The sequence below is a fragment of the Hyla sarda genome, chromosome 1 (genome assembly GCF_029499605.1).
Source record: "Hyla sarda isolate aHylSar1 chromosome 1, aHylSar1.hap1, whole genome shotgun sequence".
Classification (NCBI taxonomy): Eukaryota; Metazoa; Chordata; class Amphibia; order Anura; family Hylidae; genus Hyla; species Hyla sarda.
This window is the reverse complement of record NC_079189.1, coordinates 596,402,025-596,419,084: the sequence shown is the minus strand read 5'-3', so window position 1 is coordinate 596,419,084 and position 17,060 is coordinate 596,402,025. Positions and strand designations below refer to the sequence as shown.

The window sequence follows — 17,060 nt, the reverse complement described above, 5'->3', positions numbered from 1 at the left end:
CAAGGTTTTTGAAAGAAAGTATTCACATTTTTATGATCATGGACACATTTTTTTATGTCTCACAACTAATGTTATATTTCCTTAAGAAGGAAAAAAAAACTAACAATTAAAAACCTTGGAACTAAATTAAAAAAAACTTCACTGTGTGGGTGCAAATGGCCAAAAATGAGGAATCTTTTTGGGGCCAATGGACAGGAAAGTAGTAAAACAATACAAAGATGCAAGTGTACCTATAATGCTGAGCTCCCGCCTGATCTTCAGACCAAGCGTGAAGACTTGTTGGGCATCATACCGTTATCTCGGCATCCAAACCGCCCATCCATTACTGACAGTAATTCAGTTTTACTGGTAGGTTCGTGCCAACATTATTGGTACCCAAAGTGAAATTTCATCCAAAGAGACTAAAAGCTGGTGCAGAAACCTTACATTTTACCATCGTGTGTACGACAGAATATGAAGCCTCCGATGTTACAAATAGTAAAACAAAATAAAAATGCACGAACACTGCCAACTACGTTCCAGTGTGTATTACACGCTGAAGACATGCAGCTACCACGACACCGTACACAACCACAGTACAAGCTAAGGACACAATGCAGGACAGAGAGAAGGTCGACCCACCTATCTGACAGATCTAGAGAATGCCTGCTTTCTAAGGAACAATGGCGGCTCGTCAGCTGACTAGATTCTGATGCAGACTCTAGATCATGACGTCCATTGGCGCTGGAATCTATGCTATCATATCGCCTTAAAAAGGGAGAGAAAAGGAAAAGTAGGAAACTTTATAAGGAGTCACAATATGATGAGGGTTGTCAGTGGGACTGCAAGATACAGATACAATCAATATCCCTAAATCTAAAAGGGAAAGAATGATGTTAATAGCATAATAAAATACATATGGTTAAAAAAGTTAATAAAACAAAACAGCATAAACTTTTTTTATTTTATTTTTTATTTAAAGGGGGGAGGTGGGGGATGCAGCTGCAGTTTCTTGTTCTATTCTGCTCTTTCTCCCATCAAAAATCAATAACAAAGAGAATCTGCATGGAGTTTGTATATTCTTGTTACATTTGTGTTGGTTCCTTCACTCTAAGGCCATGTTCACACAGTGGAAATTTTGCTGAATGCCCGCCTGGAAATCAAGGGTGGAAATTAAGCAAAAAATGTGCACTGGCTGAAACATGCCGGTATAGTGCCATATTTTGTGTTTTGCCATGAAAAATGTAACATGACTCAGCACTTTCCTTTGCTAGTCTAAGACAGCTCCAATGGCACCGGCGCTAGGACCAGTCAGAAATGCACAGTCTCTATAGACGGCAATGCATTTCCGAGCAGATTCCACCAAAATATTTTTTTCGGCTGAGAACCCTATTAAAAGCAATGGGACTCTGCTGTAACAGAATTTCTGAGCAAAATTTTCTTTTTGTCAGATTCTTCTTGGAAATTCTGTATTGTGAACATGGCCTAAAAGAGTGTTTCCCAACCAGTGTGCCTGCAGCAGTTGCAAAACTCCAATTCCCAGCATGCACGGAGAGCCAAAGGCTGTCCAAGCATGCTGGAAGTTGTAGTTTTGCAACACCTGGAGGCACCCTGGTTGAGAAGCACTACTCCAAAAGCATACTCATACATAAATCATATTCAGTAGAAACTTGGTGTGTGGGTGAATTTAGACCGACAGCTCTGCAAAGGATACTGTATATTGTGTACTGTATATTAGTGTTCTATAAAAATATAATGATATTTATTTCCAATTTCTTACTTATCAATGTATCATTCAACCCCACTTTATGTATAATGCATTGTTTCAGATTACCAGACACTCATTAGCTGCTGACTATGTACGGGTTTTTCTTTTTGTTCATTTTCATGTTCTCTGTTAGAAGTGTTCGTGTTAACCCTAAAGTTTCTTTCCTTCATTCATTCATTCAAACTTTTTATATACGGTATTTAAAAAAATTATAATAAAATAAAAATTTTCCCCAACTAGATATCGGGATTTAAAAATCATTATCCAGTATAAAAATTACATGATGTCCTAAAGGTTAGTGGTCACAAACACAGTCGTCACATCCCACCAACATTCCAGTTTTTTTCCAGTTTCTCTATTGGAATAGAACAGGGAAGAATTTAAGTGTGCCTGTTAATATAATGTAGTTGTATAGTGCTGTCCCTGCAGTTATTGCCTGTGAGGAGTCAAAATACAGGAAGTGAGAAAAGGACAAGCAGGGCTCTGTGCTGGCTCCTGGCTTGTCAATCATCCTCATGTGTGAGCCCATAGCATGTCACAGAGCCCCGCTTGTCCCCCGGTGTACAGAGCCCCGCTTGTCCCCGATGTACAGAGCCCCGCTTGTCCCCGGTGTACAGAGCCCCGCTTGCCCTCAGGGTACAGAGCCCCGCTTGCCCTCAGGGTACAGAGCCCCGCTTGCCCTCAGGGTACAGAGCCCCGCTTGCCCTCAGGGTACAGAGCCCCGCTTGCCCTCAGGGTACAGAGCCCCGCTTGCCCTCAGGGTACAGAGCCCCGCTTGCCCTCAGGGTACAGAGCCCCGCTTGCCCTCAGGGTACAGAGCCCCGCTTGCCCTCAGGTTACAGAGCGCCGCTTGCCCTCCGTGTACAGAGCGCCGCTTGCCCTCAGTGTACAGAGCGCCGCTTGCCCTCAGTGTACAGAGCCCCGCTTGCCCTCAGTGTACAGAGCCCCGCTTGCCCTCAGTGTACAGATCCCCGCTTGCCCTCAGTGTACAGAGCCCCGCTTGCCCTCAGTGTACAGAGCCCCGCTTGCCCTCAGTGTACAGAGCCCTGCTTGTCCTCAGTGTACAGAGCCCTGCTTGTCTTCAGTGTACAGAGCCCTGCTTGTCCTCAGTGTACAGAGCCCTGCTTGTCCACCATCACTTCCTGTATTTGGTCTCATCATCGAGACACCCTCACTTCCTGTATTTGGTCTCATCATCGAGACACAGGCAATAACTGCAGGGACAAAAATATACATATTTTTTAACCAATGTATATTACAAATAAACATATAATGGTATTATCTACATTATATAAAAAGTTCTTGTTCATGACAGGTACACTTTAAAATCCTGGCTTGTTGGAGGGCCTTGAGGACTGGGTTGGTCCTTTAGATGACAACATGGGTGAGGAGTGAACCAAACATCATCAGTGAGGAACAGAAAAGATATACTTTGTTCATTCCATACCTCCCTCAGCCCCATTTCACCCATATATAGTTTGCAAGCCATGACTAAGGCTATGTTTACATTGCCGTTGTGCTTTGTCCTTTTTATTTATTTTTTTGCCCCGAATGGACCAAAAATGGGTCGGAGCATGAGAAGACAATCAGAAATAATTATACAAAACCTCACAATACAATAGACCTTACCTCATTGTCCTCCTCTCCCGAAAGTCCAGGTCATAGCTCTGCATAGAGTCAACGCAGGACTCCCGAGAACCCCCTTGCTGCTGCAGTCGGGGCTGCACGGGGAACTGGTGGATGGAGGCGTTGGGTTGAGAGGTTGTATGATACGGAGGTGGAATGCTGTTGCTGGTTTCACTTCGGTAATCGCTGTCCCGGTCATCAACGGCACTATCATGGTCTTCGAAAGCTAAAACAGAAGACAGGTTACAGGCCACACACACACACAATATTTCCCTGTAATACTGGACATTCAAGCGTTGTGGTCCGAAAATGTCCAAACCCTGAGCAATGCACTCTCAGGAGGGACCACAATAAGATGATAAGACCATATCCTTTACCAACAGAATGTTCTGCTGTCATCTTGGTAAAATTTTCATACAAGACAATAACTTTTTAGGTACATTACTAGAAAAAAAAGGAACCAGAATTCACGTGCACTGCAGGAAGAGGGTCACCCATCACCACATTAGAGACATTCTATGCCACCACCAAGGCTGGACCTTTAATGGACAATCAGATCTCTGCATGTGTATGAGACATTTTATTAAGACTTTTTTTTTTTTTTTAAGGTAAGGTCATTTAAATGAGAAGCGGCATCTTTAGACATTAGGATGACGTGGTGTTCTTGTTAGAATAATAAATTATTGACATAATCGATAATTTATCCCTACTGAAAAACTGACTAGATATAAAGAAACTGGTTGCTCAACTATGTTGCACTATTGCCTTCAAACACTGGGGTCCTGTGCTCAAACCCAGAAAAGGGGACCTCTGAAGAGAGTTTGAAATTTCTTTTCACATTCCAATAATATACTAATAGGTTAATTGTCGTTTTATAAAACTGTCCCTAGTGTGTCTATCTCAATAAGAAAATAAGTTGGTAAGCGCACTCAAGAATAGCAACTAGCCACTGCTAGATTGCTCTGGCGGCAGCTTTTCCCTCAGATAAAGGGCTGGGCAAATAAAATCCCACATGCCTGACCCTTCTCTAAGGTTGTCTAGTCCTCTCCCTCCTGTGACTTGGCGCCTTAAAAGGGGTTGTCTAAGCAAAACATTCTTTTTAAAATCTGGTCACACACCTCTCCCTTGCTCCCGCCAGTATAACGGAGCTCTGGTCCCCGCAGTCCAGTGCCTTCGGGATTGGGGACGTGATGAAATGTCACATGTCCAATCAGTGGCTGAGGCTGTATACCGCTGCGGCCGCTGATTATATGACTGAGCGGACCCGACCAGATTTTAATATGAACGTTCTGACCACCTTTAAAATGAGTACTTTGCTGCTAGACCTCATATGCCCAATTCTAAGGGTAGTGTATAAGATGTCTGATCGCAGATCACTGTGATCCCCTGCAGCACCCGGCAGTCTAAACAAATGCCGAATTCCTGTGGCAGTGGTCGTGATGTCACGGCCACGCCCCTCGTGACGTCAAGCCCTGCCCCTCCATTCCTGTCTATGGGAGGGGGCGTGTCGTGACGTAACGAGGGGATGTGATCATGACATCACAATCACGGCCTCCGGCACCAAGCATTCTGAACAAAATGTTCAGAATGCTGGAGCACTAAAGTACCCCTTTAACTCTTGTGAGTCTGGTTCTCTCTACCTTTGCATCAGTCTGCCACTCAATAAAGTCTATTGTACTTTTTTTTTGTCCTATATTATATACTTAAAGTGTACCTGTCAGATCAAACAAAAAAATTTTTTTTTTTAATAATATTCAGTACCTAATCCTGACCATGTACAGCTAATTTTTATGTGTCTAGCACCTTTATTTTATTACACTTTTAATTTAGCTCACTAGTCTGAAGTCCTCTCAAAGGGAGGGGGCGTGGCCTCACTGTGCAGGTCTCCGCCCCCTCCCTCAGTATGCTGTCTGCTCACATCTCCCCTAGCATTAGCAAATCTACAACTCCCAGCTTGTCCTCACTCTAAGCCCTGCACTCACAGCTGTCAATCAAGGAAGTGTGTCCATGACATAGGTGATGACGCATGGACACAGCAGGACTAGTATGTGTCCAAGCAGGCAGGGGGGGGGGGCAGTTGTTTGACTGGCTTTTTCAGTATGAAATACTGAAAATGTTCTAATGAGAGCAATTGCAAAACCTATTGGTTATACATGCTTTACAACATATCAAAAGTTTTTGTATCTGACAGTGCCCATTTAACCCCCTTTTCAAATGTACATCTCCCTGGAATTCATAGCACTGGAAAATAATAAAAACAACCCAATTTGTTGTGGCTTTATAAGTAATGGGAAATAAATAACCTCCCTTAAGGGGTAATACAAGGCAGCTATTCTTACTGTGTGACTGAACAGCACTGGTGGCCACATCTATCATCGCAATCTTCTGCAATGAATAAATCGTTCTATGGACACAACCTATTATTTCTGAAAAGAACAGCGCAGACACTCCTCATTTACAGACCTGAAGAGTGTCACATCCATTTTTCTGTAAGAGACATGAGAGATGCGATTGTCCTGGGGATATAAGAAGCTTCTTCACAAGGTCTGGTCCCAACCACTAACAATAATTTACTTTATGATCCAGATATGTAAATTATGAGCCCTGACTACATTAAAAGCCATGCAACTCAATTTCAGGATGTCTCTGCATTAGGATATATTCAGACAACCTTCTGAAGAAGCAATGAAGTGGGGTGGGGGGAGGATTGTTAAAGGGGTATTCCGGCTTTATACATCTTATCCCCTTATTCAAAGGATAGGGGATAAAATGTATGATCGCAGGGGTCCCCCGCTGGGGACCCTCATGATCTCAGTGCAGCCCCTGGCATTCTGTGTCAGGCGCTGCTTTTGAGACAGGGATGTGACGTCACGGCCACGCCCCCTAGTGATGTCACAACACCCCCCCCTCCATTCAGGTCTATGGGAGGGGGTGTGACGCCCGTCACGCCCCCTCCCATAGACATGAATGGAGGGAGCGTGGTGTGACATCACTAGGGGGGCGTGGCCATGATGTCACATCCCAGTCTCAGAGGCAGCGCCCAACACAGAATGCCAGGGGCTGCACTGAACTGGCAGGACCCCTGCGACCATACATTTTATCCCCTATGCTTTGAATATGGGGATAAGATGTATAAAGCCGGAATACCCTTTTAAAAGGGTTTTGGAGGAGCCCACCTGCTGTTACCACATTGAGCGCATCCCTACTCTTATATTGGGATTGAAGCAGCTCAAGACTAGAAGAAGAGATTGTACAAAAAAAAAGCAGCACATATATTATTGAAAAGAAATTCAGCCGAAATTCACAGAAATGAGAAATCAATTAAAAGTAAAAAAAAAAAAAAAGGTGGCAATCCAGCAGTGAGGGGAACGACAAAAAAATCTGCAATAAACAGAACAAAAATAGTATAAAACGGGTGGGAAACATGGAAAAAGATCCAGCACAAGGACTAGAGTACTGTATGGCTAGGTGGATACTGCTGCATGCTTGGGCCTGTGTACAGTAGGATATTCATGCTTACAGGACATTGTTACCATGGGACAAATTAAGACAAGATGAGAGGCAAAGACTGATGGACATGTTTCAATAGCGACAAACTACGGAACTGTTCACCTGGCCATAGACAGTGTCCACAGAACAGCTATCCAGTTTGACTCCTCCACAGACACTAGATTCAGGAATCGGCGCTAATGTCCGGGGCAATCTGCCATGGATAGTAAAGCGGCGTCCTATTCATGACAGGACCGGGCCGGGACTGTTATCTCTTCTGACGGAATCCAATTCTGTGTTGAAAGTTCTGCTCTGAAACTTCAATAGTGTGGACTGAACAGCAGAATCCCATAGAGATCCCAGAAACCTCTCTATTGATTGTATGCCAGGCAGATTGAGAATCGGTGATCTATATACATAGGGACAGTTCCTACAGGTGAGACCCACATATCTAAGACATTTACAGAGTTACTTGTGGACAGGAAGACCTGTAACCACTGGACAATAAGTAACGTGGTCCCTCAAGTTACAATATTAATCAATTCCAGGACGACCATTGTATTTTGGGACCATTGTATCTTGAAACCATTGTATGTTGAGACCATAACTCTAAGGAAACCTGGGAATTGGTTCTGAAGACACAAAATGTCATCCAAAAATAGGAAAAAGTGAGGATTAAAGAAAAATAAGTAGATAACTAATATAGATAAAGCAAATCCTTATATATAAAAGTAATAAAGATCTGCTGGGAGCTGTAAATCACTATGTATGTAGAGGACAGAAGCTTCTTCAGGGTCCTGTACAGTACACACAGTGTCCTAAAAAAGTAACATGGAGTCGCCCTCACCTGGTGTCCAAAGGAGCAGCTAACCCTGGTACAGGTATAGAGTACAGAGCATGTAATACCTCCCTGTACTGTAGGGGGCGCTACCAGACACCAGTCACTGCATACACTTCAGTAATACAGGTAAAGAGTAGTACAGAACATGTAATACCTCCCTGTACTGTAGGGGGAGCTACCAGACACCAGTCAGTGCATACACTTCAGTAATACAGGTAAAGAGTAGTACAGAACATGTAATACCTCCCTGTACTGTAGGGGGCGCTACCAGACACCAGTCAGTGCATGCACTTCAGTAATACAGGTAAAGAGTACAGAACATGTAATACCTCCCTGTACTGTAGTGGGCACTACCAGACACCAGTCAGTGCATGTACTTCAGGAATACAGGTAAAGAGTAGTACAGAACATGTAATACCTCCCTGTACTGTAGTGGGCACTACCAGACACCAGTCAGTGCATACACTTCAGGAATACAGGTAAAGAGTAGTACAGAACATGTAGTACCTCCCTGTACTGTAGGGGGGCGCTACCAGACAGGAATTCAGTGCATGCACTCCAGGAATACAGGGGTGTTACCAGTGAATGCCCATTCTGATTGGTCAGTTCTTTCAGCCATTGACATGTTTCACAGATCTGGACTGTCTGTAGCATTGTATGTTGTGTATATTGTATGATGACTCTGGTTTCAAGTTACAATGGTCCAGAAAAGACCATTGTATGTTGAAATTATTGTATGTTGAGGCCATTGTAAGTGGAGGGATCACCGTATTACAGAAAAGGTCCAATGGAGACCAGAAATTACACTGCTTCTAGAGCCACAAAAACCAGGTTGGTGAAGGTTAGACTGACACCTAGATACTGTATAAACCCCTGACTAAAAGTTGGCCAAATGAACACTTGGCCAACAGCTCTCTCCCCCTTTCACATGAATGCTTAGATTGGCTGAGCGTTTCTGTGTTCTACATTGGGAGAGGTAAGGTAAATTGCTGCCTGAATCCTCAACAGTGACCTACCCATAAGAGTTGGGCAGACGAAATACAACATTCCCAATCAGGAGGTCCCTATACATCAGATAATTGTCCGATATCGCCACATTCTAATGTGCATGGGGCCTTTCATGTATTACTGACCAGAGGTCAGTAATACATGAAAGGCCCCATGCACATTAGGAGCTTACATTTAGGCTTTTTTTTACATAAAAGGGGCTTCGGCACTTTGCATTACTATACAGTGAACCCTTAACTTACAATGGCCTCAACATACAATAGTTTCAACATAAAATGGTCTTTTCTGGACCATTGTAACTTGAATGCAGTCACAACATACAATGCCCCCTGAGGAAGCGATTTTACAGCGAAACCGTCGTTGGGGTTGATATAGGTATGGTTTGGCACCCCTGTATTATGTTTGGGCTCCTTCTTTTGGTCTCAGGTCTGCAATAGTTTTGCATTCATGCACTTTACCTTGTCATCCTGTTTACTATACTTTGATTATCCATTGATTTGACCTGATCCATCTCCTGTGTATGTTCTGAGGGTTGAGCCTTCCTACCTAGAAGTGTATGTTTCTGGTGATGTCTTCTTTTTTGTATACGTATTCATGTGATTTTATTGTGTAATGATATATAAGATATACCTTTTATATTTTGGTTAAAAAAATTGTTCTAGTGGTGCATTCTCTCTCTTTTTGGTATACCACAATAACAATGTACAGACAGTCCAGATCTGTGAAATGTGTCATTGGCTGGAAGAACCGACCAATCAGAATGGGCATTCACTGGTAAAACCCCTGTATTACTGAAGTACATGCACTGACTGGTGTCTGGTAGCGCCCCTTACAGTACAGGGAGGTATTACATGTTCTGTACACTTTATCTGTATTACTGAAGTGTATGCACTGACTGGCTGTCTGGTAGTGCCCCTTACAGTACAGGGAGGTATTACATGTTCTGTACACTTTACCTGTATTACTGAAGTGTATGCACTGATTGGTGTCTGGTAGCGCCCCCTACGGTACAGGGAGGTACTACATGTTCTGTACTACTCTTTACCTGTATTACTGAAGTGTATGCACTGACTGGTGTCTGGTAGCGCCCCTTACAGTACAGGGAGGTATTACATGTTCTGTACTACTCCTTACCTGTATTACTGAAGTGTATGCACTAACTGGTGTCTGGTAGCACCCCCTACAGTACAGGGAGGTATTACATGTTCTGTACTACTCTTTACCTGTATTACTGAAGTGTATGCACTGACTGGTGTCTGGTAGCGCCCCCTACAGTACAGGGAGGTATTACATGTTCTGTACTCTTTACCTGTATTACTGAAGTGTATGCACTGACTGGTGTCTGGTAGCGCCCCCTACAGTACAGGGAGGTATTACATGTTCTGTACTCTTTACCTGGGCCAGGGTTAGCTGCTCCTTTGGACACCAGGTAGGGGCGGCTCCATGTTACTTTTTTAGGACACTGTGTGTACTGTACAGGACCCTGAAGAAGCTCCTGTCCTCTACATAGACAGTGATTACAGCTCCCAGCAGATCTTTATTACTTTTATATGTAAGGATTTGCTTTATCTGTATTCGTTATCTACTTATTTTTCTTTAATCCTCACTTTTTCCTATTTTTGGACGACATTTTGGGGCTTCAGAACCAATTACCAGGTTTCCATAGAGTTATGGTCCCAACATACAATGGTCCCAACATACAATGGTCGTCCTGGAAACAATTCATATTGTAACTTGAGGGACCGCTGTAACTTTCTAGTGGATTTAACCTTGGCGCCATTTTTTGCACGTTTGTGTCTTTTCATGGATTTATAAACGTATAATGATATTTTAAATAAACACATGATACATATTATGAGGCACGTAACAGTATAAGGCTTCTGTACGACTGATGGAGGTGACGCGGTGGGCCCGTACGCATGAATATCCACACTGTATATCACATTATGAAGCATGCTGACACAGGTCCTGCAAAGAAAGGGTTACATACTCTGGCTTTCTCCCCATCCGAAATATTTCCAGCTGCCTGGAAGTTGCGGCAAGGAAGGGGGAAAAAGAGAATTTCAGCATAAATGAGGCAAGTAGAGTATAGTACGGTGATGAACGGTCAGCGATGACTTTGGGGACAGGTATACCTGCTGAGTTATGGGAAGGCAGAGAGGGAGGGCTAGCCACAAGCAGAATGGACAGCAATGAGGAATAGAAATACAATGCATCAAGATCAATGAACAGACTCATAGTTACAGGGACATGCTGAGTGTCTCGGCAGAGATGACGCCTCAATGAACATGCTTCCGCAGGGACCGTGTTAACACGAAGAAAGCATTCAGTCCTTAAAATGCCGTTTCCCAACCAGGGCATCCCCGGCTGTTGCAAAACTACAACTCCCAAGATGCCCGGACAGCCAAAGGTATGCTAAGAGTTGTAGTTTTGCAACAGCTGGAGGAACCCTGCCTTAAACATTCAATGCTTAAAGGGGTACTCTGCTGCTCAGCGTTTGGAACGCTGGAGCCGGGAGCTTGTGATGTCATAGCCCCGCCCATCATGAAGTTACACCCCGCCCCCTCAATGCAAGTCTATGGGAGGGGGCGTGACTGATGTCACGCCCCCTCCCATAGACTTGCATTGAGGGGGTGGGGTGTGACGTCATGAGGGGGGGAGGGGCTATGACATCACGAGCTCCCGCAGCGGCTCCAGCATTCGGAAGAGTTTGTTCCAAACACTGAGCAGTGGAGTACCCCTTTAAATTGCTCATAAAACTTTATTATAGTTACTGTATAAAAGTGACAATGAAAAAAATAAGTTGGGCAAAACCTTGAAGAATATTATACAAACCCAAAAGGGCATGATCCATATTCTTGTATATAGGGGGCACTATGTTGATTTTGTAGATAGAGAATATATACTTAAAGGGGTACTCCACTGGAAAACAATTTATTTTAAATCAACTGGTGCCAGAAAGCTAAAACAGATTTGTAAACATCATCTATTAAGTTTTTTTTAAATCCTTCCAGTACTTATCAGCTGCTGTATGCTCCAGAGAAAGTTCTTTTATTTTTGATATTTTTTTTCTGCCTGATCACAGTGCTCTCTGCTGACACCTCTGTCCATGTCAGAAACTGTCCAGAGCAGGAGCAAATCCCCATAGCAAACTTAACCTGTTATGGGCAGGTCTTGACATGGACAGAGGTGTCAGCAGAGGGCACTGTGGTCAGACAGAAAAGAAATTCAAAAAGAAAAGAACTTCCTCTGTAGTATACAGTAGCTGATAAGTACTTGAAGGATTAAGATTTTTTAATAGAAGTAATTTACAAATCTGTATATCTCTCTGGCACTGGTTGATTTAAAATAAATTATTTTCCACCAGAGTACCCCTTTAATATATTCCTGCCTCGTATGTACAAAAAAAAAAAAAAAAGTATATAGTGCTTTTTAAAAGTACCCCCAGCAATCTCCAGAACAGGGGTGATCTCCAGCAGCTCCATACACAAGCGTAGTATCAGCGCATCTCAACACTTCATTTCAAGGTAAGACTCGGCACCTATTTCTCCCAATGGTCCAACCCAACCCCCCCTCCCCCCGCCCCAAGATCAGACCCTTCGACCCTTTTTTGTGGAATCTGGAATACCCTCTACAAGTTGAAAAAGTTGTCCTTCGATACATGGGGCAAATCTGACTGCCCCTCTAACAAAGTAAGGACTAGGTTCGGGAATCCTCAGGGCCGACCTGTCCAAGAGACGGACTAACATTTGGAGACCCCTTCTGGATGTCCTCAAAGATTGTGATGTCTCACAGCAACCAAAGATAACATAAGGGAGGAAAAGATCTTTACAAGTTTACCATGGCACAACCTCCCGTGAATTGGACTACAGCTAAAGTCAAGTCTAGTCTCAAGCCAAGGGGTACTCCACTGCACACATCTTGTCCCCTATCCAAAGAATGTTAGATCACGGGGCTCCCCATCTCCGGGTCAGCAGCTGCAGCATCCAGAACACAGAAGCTTTCAGCTTCCGCGTTCATGACGTCACGCCCCCTCCATTCTTGTATATGGGAGGGGGCTTGATGGCTAATACAGAGCCATCATGCCTCCTCCCATAGACCTGAATGGAGGGGCCGTGGCGGGCTGAATCGCCAGTCATTGGGCATGGAGCGGAGTTCACTCCGTGCCCTGAATGACAGGGGTGCCGGACCGGAGATCGCAGGGGGTCCCAAGCGTCATGACCCTCCTGATCTAACATCTTATCCCCTATCCTATGGATAGGGGATAAAATGTGTGCAGCGGAGTACCCCTTTAAGTGTCAAGTCTCATCCTGCAAGTGCAGTACAGAACAAGCTAGAACCGTCACACACCTCAGAGCCCAGCAAGTACTACTAGGGCTAAAGAACCAGTTTACTCAGGAGAACTACAAATCAAAGTGCCAAGTCTGAAAAATTTCCCAAGGACTGTGACTGTGACACTCTGCCAGCTCTATCTAACTATAGTGTTCCAAGTAAAGTGTCTCAAGTCTGTATGACCTCAAGTGTCTTCTAGTGTAACGGATCTGCATGACCAATTAAAGGGGTTCTCCACTGCCCTGCCTTTCGGAGCTCAGCTCGCAGCATCCAGAAGTTTATTACTCCGAACGCTGTGTGCGGGCTTCCGTGTTCGAGGCCGCCCCCTCATGATGTCACGCCTGCCCCCTCAACGAAAGTCTACGGGAAGGGGGCACGACAGCTGTGGGCGTGACGTCACGAGGGGGAGGCCTCGACCACAGAAGCCCGCACACAGCGTCCGGAGTAATAAACTCCGGGCAGTGGCAGGGCAGAACCCCTTTAAAGAGCAAGTTGTTATTGTCACGATTCGGCTAGCTGGTTGTGGATCCTCTGTGTCAGCGAGGGATTGGCGTGGACGGTGCCGGTGGACCGGTTCTAAGAGGCTACTGGTATTCACCAGAGCCCGCCGCAAAGCGGGATGGTCTTGCTGCGGCAGTAGCAACCAGGTCGTATCCACTGGCAACGGCTCAACCTCGCTGACTGCTGAGAAGGCGTGGGACAGAAGGACTAGGCAGAGACAAGGTCAGACGTAGCAGAAGGTCGGGGCAGGCGGCAAGGTTCGTAGTCAATATGGAAAGCAGGAGATCTGGAAACACAGGCTTTGGACAACACTAAACGCTTTCACTGGCACAAGGCAACAAGATCCGGCAAGGAAGTGCAGGGGAAGTAAGGTATTATAGCCAGGGAGCAGGTGGAAGCTAATTAGGCTAATTGGGCCAGGCACCAATCATTGGTGCACTGGCCCTTTAAATCTTAGAGAGCTGGCGCGCGCGCCCTAAGGAGCGGAGCCACGCGCGCCAGGACATGACAGCCGGGGGCCGGGACAGGTAAGTGACTTGGGATGCGATTCGCGAGCGGGCGCGTCCCGCTATGCGAATTGCATCCCCGCCGGCAATGTCATTGCAGCGCTCCCGGTCAGCGGGTCTGACCGGGGCGCTGCAGAGAGAGGAACGCCGCGAGCGCTCCGGGGAGGAGCAGGGACCCGGAGCGCTCGGCGTAACAGTTATCTATAAATCCTCGCTTTTGGAGGTATTGATCTCCTGGGGCCTCGATACAAATAGCAACCTCACTTAAGTAGTGGTTAGGGGGAACGGTCATCTTGCTACAGGGTTGCTACAGTCCAGCCATCGCACAACTACAACCCATTATCATCTACCATTCACTGTATCACAACCATACTTCTGGCGTAACAAACATGACAGCCTGCCAGCTAAGCATCCATAACGTATCATGACCATCAACATATCATCACACTTCTTACTCCTGTTGTCAAACTTTCCCACCCTCCTGTGAGACTGTATTCCACTCTGAAAATCAGCTCAGCTTTGTCCTGTGTCTGCAAGACATGCAATACAAGTCTATGGAAGTGGAGGAGTAGGGAGCTCTGCCCACCAGTTCTGGGAGAACTGCAAAACACAAATGAAGCCTGCAGAGCAGAAATCTGCTGAATAATACCATATACAAATTATAGAATGGCCGTCGCATCGGCCGTGGCCCCGTCCCCTCGTCTTGATTGACGGCTCGTGTCACTGATCTGTTCTGTCTGCGGGGCCACGGGCAAAGCAATGGGTAGCAACAGGTGGTAGTAAGCATAATTCCCTGCCCAGGGGACTACTTTATAACCTAATTTCTTCACCATTACTGGGGGTAAAAACGTCCCCCGGAGATGGTGAGGATAACTAATTTAGTATATGTAATGTATTGTCAAGCATTATATATATGCTAAAATCTGCTGATTGGTTCCCTTTAATCACCGTTAGGGGGAAAAATTACATTGCATGTGAACAGAGCCTTAAAGAGTGTATTAGCCGGAAAGGGGATAACTGTGAGCACCAGTGATTATCAATTCCTATGTAGAGGCATGATGAGTGGGCATGAATGTGGATCACTGATGTTCACATGGGTTGTATACAGAACTGCCCTTAGTATAGGTTGTGATAAAATGCTACCTAAATCTTTACAGCAGTAGGTAAAACTAGATTGAAACAAAAAAATACCGTACATTAAAAATAAAATTAGAAAAATCCTTGAATCACCATAGAAACTGAAACACCGGAAACCCGTTAAAGTAGCGCCACTGATATTAAGCACTTCCCTGGCGGCCATCGAACGTGACGATTCATTACATATTGAACCAAGAAAATAACCACTGGCAGCTCTGTACCTGGCGACGCTGCTGCCGCCTGACTTTTCTTTTATAGATCCAGACTTCAAAAAGATTTTTTTTTTGTTGCAGAAAATATTTAAGTAGGGATTCTTATGAAACAAATGTTGAGATAATTAATTCAGTTCCTATGGAAACTAATGGCTGAGCTGTGAAAGAGCACACTTCTAGGGCAAACTTATAAAGTGATACTATACGGGATTAAAAGGGGCATACCTAACACCTGGTTAACCCATTGTTTTGTTTTATTAGCGTTTTGGGAACCCGCAGGTGACTGGTGAAGAGTTGTGGCTCTTATTTTGGAGCACCCATTATACAACTGGACCACCGACCTCCAATGGCACCTTTGTCTCGCCCAAGAAGGCTAGCTGACACATCTTATTTGTGGATGGGTAAACTATCAAGGGAAACCAAATGACCCAAACAAGAGCGCACTGTAAAATAGGCACACGCTGCAGATAGTCTCTTATTGTAAATCCTCAGGGCCCATCAGATCACCTATTTAACTATCAAATACTGTTTTATATATTTGTGTGGTGCCAGATTATCTGAGTAAGATCGTATAATGAACAGTGCTGCAATGTTCTAATATACTTTGTTTTTCACCTGTCCTAGGCAAGGGGGTTGCTCAGGAAGTGCGGAATTTTTTTCCTTTTCTTAATAAAGTAGGATTATCCTTGGTAATTCTGTGCCTGCAGAGCTTCAATTTTCTAGAGCAATGTAAAAATTACTTATTTTCTGAAAGGTGCAACCTGATGTTTACTCGAAATTAAATCTGTGTGACAGAAAATCACTGCTGTGAAGTCCACGTGTGGTGGAAATTTTCCACTGTGCATTCTGCAGTGCAACATGTGGTTTTTACTGCATATTCACAAAGGATTTTACCCCTGCTACATGGAACGTGGTAAAATCCAAATATCTTTTTTGTAAAAAAAGACACAATACAGTGACACCATGTCGTGAAATGACCAACCCCAATTTCTCCAGGCAGATATTTGATGGATTTCCGCTCCTGAAGAAATTTCGGTGCAGCCAGCCTCCTTGTATTATTATATGTACACACTGTGGCACACAGGAGAGGTATATTTTTATACCACCCTAAGCATCAAACTGATATTACCCTATATACTCGAGTATAAGCAGAGTTTTTCAGCACGATATTTCATGCTGAAAACGACCCCCTCGGCTTATACTCGAGTGAACTCTCCGCCTGTCAATCCCTTCATCAATGGTCTTCAACCTGCGGACCTCCAGATGTTCAAAACTACAACATCCAGCAAGCCCGTCCAGTGGGCAGGGACCGTTCGGTGGGGAGGATTAGTCGTTGCGGGCTGTCCATTTTCACCGGGAGGCCTCTTCTCCGCTCCCAGCCCCGGAGTAGTGATGTTGCCTTGACGACGATGCACAGGGACGTTCATGCGCAACGTCCCTGTGCATCGTCGTCAAGGCAACGTCACTAGTTCGGAACTGAGAAGCGCAGAGAAGAGGCCCTCCCGGTGAAAATGGACAGCCCGCAACGAGTAACCATCCCCACCGGACGGTCCCTGCAGCATATATGGCCTGGACCAGCTCACCCTAACTTCCCGCCGAGGGGAGGAGAGTACAAAACAAAATGGGGGGGGGGGGGCTGGATGATGACGAAGGCCGCAGTG

At 44.9% G+C, this 17,060-nt stretch overlaps 1 protein-coding gene across 10 annotated transcripts in view; it reads right to left on the bottom strand.

Moving 5' to 3' along the window:
- UNC13B (unc-13 homolog B) overlaps positions 1 to 17,060 on the bottom strand; it is a 427,170-nt gene that overhangs the window by 257,777 nt on the left and 152,333 nt on the right. For 6 of the 10 annotated variants that reach the window (XM_056547105.1, XM_056547097.1, XM_056547089.1 and 3 more), the window contains 3 exons: positions 10,702 to 10,737; positions 3,377 to 3,599; positions 622 to 747 (listed from right to left, as the gene is read on the bottom strand). In XM_056547105.1, coding sequence (XP_056403080.1) covers positions 622 to 747; positions 3,377 to 3,599; positions 10,702 to 10,737 — 385 coding nt within the window. The remainder of the gene's footprint in view (positions 1 to 621; positions 748 to 3,376; positions 3,600 to 10,701; positions 10,738 to 17,060) is intronic. The other 4 variants (XM_056547142.1, XM_056547162.1, XM_056547124.1 and 1 more) reach the window with 3 other exon arrangements.